The sequence below is a fragment of the Chroicocephalus ridibundus genome, chromosome 4 (assembly GCF_963924245.1).
Source record: "Chroicocephalus ridibundus chromosome 4, bChrRid1.1, whole genome shotgun sequence".
Classification (NCBI taxonomy): domain Eukaryota; kingdom Metazoa; phylum Chordata; class Aves; order Charadriiformes; family Laridae; genus Chroicocephalus; species Chroicocephalus ridibundus.
In genome coordinates, this window is record NC_086287.1 from 65206501 (window position 1) to 65213960 (window position 7460).

The 7460-nt window shown below is 46.8% G+C and overlaps 1 protein-coding gene across 7 annotated transcripts in view; it reads right to left on the reverse strand.

Annotated features, from left to right (window-relative positions):
- SYT16 (synaptotagmin 16) overlaps positions 1 to 3651 on the reverse strand; it is a 135713-nt gene extending 132062 nt beyond the window's left edge. For all 7 annotated transcript variants that reach the window (XR_010070857.1, XR_010070856.1, XM_063333569.1 and 4 more), the window contains exon 1: positions 3430 to 3651. Coding sequence is in view for 1 of the 7 variants with exons in the window: in XM_063333569.1 (XP_063189639.1) it covers positions 3430 to 3442 (13 nt within the window). In the remaining 6 variants the exon portion in view is untranslated. The remainder of the gene's footprint in view (positions 1 to 3429) is intronic.
- Between the last annotated feature and the right edge of the window lie 3809 nt (positions 3652 to 7460).

Consider the following 7460-nt stretch of genomic DNA (forward strand, 5'->3'; position numbering starts at 1 on the left):
CCTCCTAGGCCAGGAAAAAGAAAACACAGGTAGAATGACATGAACTTTCAAATGAAAGCAAATATATTTCCAGTATTTAAAACCTACTCTGAACTCATATTCCCTCTTTTAAATACATTCTCTTGGGAGATTTTTAGTTTAAAATTGTACAGAACATACTTAATACCATAAGGATACCATATTTAATACCATTAGAAGTATTAGAAATGTATTCAAATGATCCACTGTATTTTGTTCTTTTTAGCAGTAAGATGAACTGTGTCCAAGCTGTACTCATTTCAAATTCGGTTTGATGCCAGAGTTACTGGAGACCAAACTTCCTCATTTCTGATCCTTCAGCCAGCAAGAACAATGAATTATTTAATAACAAAAATCAGAGCAGACTGCTGTAACACATATCTCTGGTCACCTCAAGTCATCACCACCACCTCTTCTGGCAGCCCAGAATCACAGAAGAAGAGAGACCCTGTGGCTCTTATTCCCTTCTCTGAGGAACAACTCTGATACAAGGACAGAAGTCAACACTACCTGAGCTATCAGGATGCTCCTGCTCCTCCCAAAGCTCCCCGATCAACAAAAAACCCAGTTCTGCCAATGGTCCCACTGCTCTGTGCAAGTACAGGCAGGGTTGGCATCTGCTAAGGTGCCTGTTGGATATAAAGCTAAACAGAGCAATCCACATTTCCCCACTTCAATTAAAATCATCGTTTATACTTGAGTGGAATTTAATACAAGTACACCAAGTCCAAGGAGTGCCAGATTATTCATTTTACTATTAGGCTTCCCTCAGGTCATCTTCAGGCTATTACTTCTCCATCAAAACATTTAGTAATTTTCAACCAGATCAGGGTTAACTGTTAGATGTGCTTACCAAGATCACATATTGCAATCCACCAAGGAACCCAGTGAATGCAAAGCACACAGGTAGCCTTGAACGCAGTACACCCCGGAGCAACTATCTCAGCTCTAAAGACAAGACGACTAAGGCTGAGGTACAGAGCAGGGAGGAAAAAAAGAAGTTTGTCGGATCTGGACTGGCACACAAAATGAGCACAAAACAACAGTACTCCAATGGCTCTGGACCAAGTCAGATGAGCGTAGCAGGGTTTGTTAGCTTGGTCTCACTGTAGCCCTGTGAGAGGAGGTGGCAGCCCCCAGCACAGCAACACACAGAAGGAACTATGAGGAACAGCAACCAATGAGAACAAACACTTCTAACTTTCTCAAGCAAAGCTCAGCTAAAAGCAGGTTGGGAAATAATGATCCACACCAAAGCTTCATCAGCTGAATGGTAAAACGATGCATGTGTCTCCACGCTGCCTTATTACACTTACAGTCAGTGTATCAACACTTCACCATTGCAATGATCAACGCACCGATCATACTTCATGGTGAATCCCATCCCTCATATATGTTAGGTTTATGAGCAGTTAACTTACAGCATCGTAAAAAACTGCTTAATGTTCCATTCGCTGCTTTCTTGGTTCAATCCCTTCACACTTACAATAAGAGGAAAAAAAAACATAATGTGACCGAGCTAAAATGCTAGCAGAAAACTCCTCAAATTCTCCTTCGCTAGAAAGGACACCAACCTTCTGGATGCTCAGAGCTACAAACTACGAAATGAAATCTCACTTGCTGCTCTTCTCACGCCAGCTATAACCCCAGGCTGGGAGAGCCTGTCCACACAGCTGATCCAAGCACCCTGTAGACCCCAAAACCAACAGCCCAGCGTCGGGGTGGTGCGAGCTCAGCTGCCCCACACCCTCATCAGCCACCCACCAACCACCTCAGCCTACTACCAGAAGAAGAGGTACATTAAATGAAGAGGTACATTAAATAAATGATACCTCATGTAAGCATTTGGAGGAGACAGAGTTGTTCTTGTTTGAGTAACAAAGCAATAGCTCTGCTGACTTTTGGGTCAGAAAGATGTCTAATTAAATATTGTATAATTATCCATTTCATATTTGTGCAGCAGGAACAGAGGTGAGAAGCCAACTCACAATATTTTTATTAATTTGTAAAATGCTATAAAATATAAACTAATGATAATTCATTTATGTACTGAGCACTATCAGTGCCTTTGGATCTCTGCTTTGAGTATCCAACTAATAAAAGGACAAATTCTGCTAGATATAGACGTACCATTACTCTGAACAAACTAGGCAGTTCCTCATTCTCCTACGGCCACCTTAAAGCACTAAACGAGTCCACCTCACATCAGCCTGGGCCTCGCCTGAGATGACCCTTCCTTAGGGACAGAGCCTCAAATGGAAGCAAGGAAGAGCAAACACACACGAACATCACCAAATGACAAAAGGAAGAGAGAAATTAGACTCCCCACCAAGTCCAACCTTTTTGAAAAGCTCAAGCCTAGAATTTTGTTCCCAAGAGCTTATAAACTGGTATGTGCCACGTTGAACTGGTATGTGCCTTACTGACATCTCTTAAAGGCCCACGTGATTATTTTCCCCCAACCTGACAAAATATACAGCAAAATCAACCTAGCAATCCCCAGTAAGCACTGATGTTGGTGTTTCTACAGTAAATCAGGAGGAGACCACCAGGACCCTGGCTAACAGTAGCAATTCATGTTTTTACTCGCTGGTGCCGTTATCTGAACTATTAAGAGAAACACCTGCCCTCGGTGCAGCAGCACCACTGCTATGGCCAAGACCTAAGCCAGGGCGGACGTGCCATCAGGCAACAACCTCACCAATCAAAGACCAGACGGCAATCATCCCTGAAATCATTTGTGTTGTGGCATGGTCAGAAAACCCAACAACTCCGAGCCTCTGCAAGCAAAGAAGCACACAGATCATGGTTCTGTCATTATCTGTCTCCCATAATTACAACACCACCTGTTCATTAATATCTTTAAAGTAGGCTTTCCTATTTCTTTATTCTCCCTAAAATTCATGTCCGCGTCTGCCCACCTGCTCGTCTCTTCCAGTGTGGAGGGCACAGGCAGCACACACCATCACATCCCCATCCCCATCCCCATCCCCATCCCCATCCCCATCCCCACCACCACCACCACCACCACCATTCCCTGTGAGACCTCGCCGACGGGAGGGGGGGGCACTGCCCGCGCCGGCCCGGGCGGTGCCGCCAGGCCTCCATACGGAGGAGGAGGAAGGGGAAGAGGAGGAAGAGGAGGAGGACACCCCACACACCCCCTTTTCCCGCCCAGCCGGGCCCCGCGGCCGCGGAGGGTCCCCACAGGAGCAGCCCCGCCGCAGCGGGGCCCGGTTTCACCCCGCCGCGCCCGTCCCCCCGGCTCCCCCTCAGCGCCCCGCTCCCCTCAGCCCGGGCCGGCGCAGGGAAAGCCCCTCGCCCTCAGCGCCGGCCGGGGAAGGGCGCGGCCGCTGCCTCAGCCGCCTCCCCGGGGAAGCCGCCCCCGCCCCCGGCGCCGCCCGCACTCACCCTCCGTCGCCATGGCCGCGGCGGCGGTGGTCCGGCGTCCCGCCCTCGCTGCCGGATGGCGGCGGAGCCCGGCGGGGAGGCGGCCCGGGCCGCCGCCAGCGAGGAGGGGGCGCGCTGACCCGCCGGGCGCCTCCCCGCCTCGGCGCGGGGAGGGTGAGGGGAGCCGGGCGCGGCGGCGGGGGGTCCCCCGGGGCTGCGGGAAGGAGCGGCGCTGCCGTCTCCCCGCGGCGGGAGCCGGGGAGGGAGCGCTGCCCGGGGCGGGCGGGGAGCGGCGGTAACGCGCGAAAGGCGGCTGCACCCGCCGCCCCGGGGGAGGTTGTGCACGGCGCGGGCGGGACGCCGAAATTCCGCGGATAAATCTGACTCGGGAGGGTCAGCGGCTTCATCCCGTGTTCCCAAATTTTGTACCGTCTCTTTTCCCGAGTCCTCGGGGCTGTGCTGACCGGTTAGCAGCGTGGGCATAGGAGCGGCAACTCCAGCCACGCTCGGATGGACTCGGTCAACGGGCAGCCCCGTGTCAAAAACTGATCTGGAGGCACGGCAGGTTGTACCCAGCCCGTCTCAAAGGTTTGAACGCTACCTCACTTTCCATCACACGTTCAAAACTCTCTTCTAAAAAAGCAAACTCACTCCCCATCTCTGATAACCTGTAATAGCCCATGGCTGGCCCTTGTGTCCTCCATTGTTTTCCATATCCAGGTTTACATTTCTATGACTGAAGAAGAAGCTGTTGGGTGTCTGTTACAGCAAGCTGAAGCTACTGCAAGATAATTTCGCTTTGCACGTTTCTATTCGCAGCCAAGAGAAGGCTGACCCAAGTCCTGAAGTGCTAGGAGCAATACAGCTTTAGCACATTTCTCAACCCCTTGTAGCTCATGAAGTTCTTACAGTCCCATTTCCAAGTGCTGGGTTGCATACAGGTGGAGGAGGGAAGTATTCCATTACCAGGCTTAATCACGTGCCCAGATTTGAGGAAAAAGATGAAAATGGGGTAAAGAAGTCAGTTCTACGCAGCAAGCTTTGTAAAACGTGAATGGGCAACTCCAGAAGTAGAATGAAGTTGAAAATGAAACATTCCAGAAAAGATGGGGTAAAATATCTGTGTCATTTGAAGAACTTGCTACACATATGCGATGAGAGAATATGAACTCCCTGCATGGGGTCCTGTTACATAAAACATTTAAGCATAGGACTAGAAGGAACCTTGAGGTCTCCTTTCTCCAAAGCAGGATTAGGTCTACCTCAGACAACCGTAACTAATGTTTTTCCAACATTGTTTTGAAGTCCTATAGTAGAAGTGACTCTGCTGTTTGTTAGAAGGCCGAATTGTTTATTTAACCGCAAAAATCTCTTATTAAGTAAATTCATGTTGCTGTAAATTGTATAGCTCTGTCTCAATGAACATGGAGGACAATTAATCACCATTTGCATAAACACATCATTACAAAAATGTGAAGACGGTTCACTGTCAAACCCTTTATTTTCCAGACTAAACTCTCCTGCAGTCTGTTTTCTTTTTGTTGACTTTTTTTTTTTTTTAGTATTCTTTAATTATTCTAGAGGTGATGTCCACATCCTGCCCAAACTGTACACAATGCACATCACCACTGCCATCCGTGGCATTTGGAATTTTTCACATCACCCCCATATTGCTGATCTGCCTCTGGTTTGAGGGCTGCAAAAACCTCCAGATTGAGAACAGCTGTTTACACAAACATTCCCTGGGAATTGCTGGGATTTACATTTCATCTGTCCTTCCAAGTGCAGCCTTTTGCACCTATCTTCACTTAATTAGACCTTGTTGATTTCTCCCATCGCAAGAATAAAAATTATATGGGACAATTTCTTCCACTTAAACAGTTTCCAAACTTAATGTCACCTGTAAGTGTTTAAAGTTTATTCTGCTTTTCATCACCCATATTATACTTGTAAACATTGCACAGCACTAGTTCAAACTCCCGCTTTGGGGATTGTTTAGCTTTGACAAAGAAGTGGTGATTACTATTGTGCGGATATAGTTCTTCAGTCAGTTGACTGTCAGCTGACATCTTAGAGAAATTTCTTAGAGAAGTTTCAGCAAAACCGTATTTCTCTAATTTATTTACAAAAACTGCAACGCCCAGATACATATCGTCACGTTGCCTCACTCCCATCCACCAGGTCAGCTGGAAGTTAGACTGGTGTTACAAAGAGGAAGTTTCCTTGCAGCCTTTGACCACTGTATTAGCTGAGACTATAACTAGGAGAGAAGTTACATACTAGAAAACAGTACCCTCCTAAGTCTACATTTACCGTTGTTGGGGGGGAGAGTTGTTTGTTTTTATTGACAGCTTGTCCTGGTTTCAGCTGGGCAAGAGTTAATTTTCTTTCCAGTGATTGCTGTGAAAGGAATGTCAATAATACCTATCATTTTCGCTCAGTTTGTTGGCTGAGTGATGTTTACACTGTTCAAGCACTTTTTTCAGCTTCTCATGGAAGCACAGAACGGCCAATGAAATATTCCATACCATAGACATCATGCTTAGTACATAAATGGGGGCTGGCGGGGAGGCAGGCAGAATCACTGCTCTGGATGGTGCCAATTCACAGAGCAGTGAAAGTGACCCACATCATTATTGTTATTTTTCCTTTTCTGTTATTGTTTATATTAAACTGTCTTTATCTCAGCCCAGGAGGTTTTTTTTCTCCCTTTCCCTGACTTTTTTTGCCCTCTTCTGCAGGGGAGTTGGGGGGCCTGTGTGAGAAGGCTGTGAGGTTCTCGTTGCCTGTTAGGGTTAAGCCACAACACAGCAGCGTGCTTCCATTAAGCATTTGAGGAAGTCCCTCTGCTGTTTTTAAAAGCCTGTAATAGCCCATCGAGCTGCAGAAAGAGATTTTCTTTTCTATATTTTTAAAAGATTACATCAGCATTATGAAACTTTGCTTACAGCTGCCTCCAAATTCTCAGGATTACCGTTTTGAAATACTATCACAGCATACCTAAGTCTATACTTAAGTATAACTTCCATTTTACATCTACATAATTTATAAGGAACACTTGTTTTCGTAATATGGGAGGCATCGTGCTTGCAGGCTCTCATCCTGCTGGAGAACTTCAACCACCCCAACACCTGCTGGAAAAGTAGCACAGCGAGCTGTAGGCAATCCAGGAGACTCCCGGAGTGCATGGAAGATAGCTTCTTAAGCCAGGTAACAGACAGCCCCACCAGAGGGGATGCGATGCTGGACCTGATGGTCACCAATGCAAGTGAGCTAATTGGTGATGTCAAGACTGGAGGCAGCCTGGGCTGCAGCGATCATGCACTGGTGGAGTTCGCAGTCCTGAGAGATAGGGGTCAGGCAAAGAGTAAAGTCATGTTGATGTGCAAATCATTTTCAGAAGTGTGTGCAGGAAGACTCAGGTCACTGAATACCGAAAATTCTGAAAAGTGCTCCTACTTGGGTCTTGGGATGGTTCAAAGATACAGGGAGAGGCAAACAAGATGGTCACATTATGAGAAGTGCCACTGCAGGGAACAGTATTAAACATATTCCTTAAATACGTTAAAACAAACTTATTCCATATATATTGAATAATAACAATTTAGCTGAAAACAGCCTGTCGAGAAAGTGAAAAATAAGCTTTTGCAGCTGTGTTTAATCTTTAGTTTCCTTGAGAAAGACACCTGCAACTTGGAGGGAAATAGAGAAAGAGAAATCGCTTTCAAGTTTCCCCTTCAAGGGAAGAACCCACTACCATGTAGCTGGAAGACCTATCTTAACCTCATTGCCTAGAAACAGAGGTGCTGTAAAGGTCATCATTAAGCAACTTCCTAAGTGAAGAAACTCATAAGTGATGAATTTGAAGCTGCAGTCACAATATCTCCTAGAAAGCACGCTCCCTCTTCATCTACACCTTTCTTAGCCATCCAGGGGTTTCCCAAGAAAAGACTCAAGTAGTCCACTGCACCTCATCTCCAGATTGCTCCCCTATTACACCTATACTGCTGTCCGTCCCTTGCAATGTGAGGATACCAGAAAGCTTCTCAGTC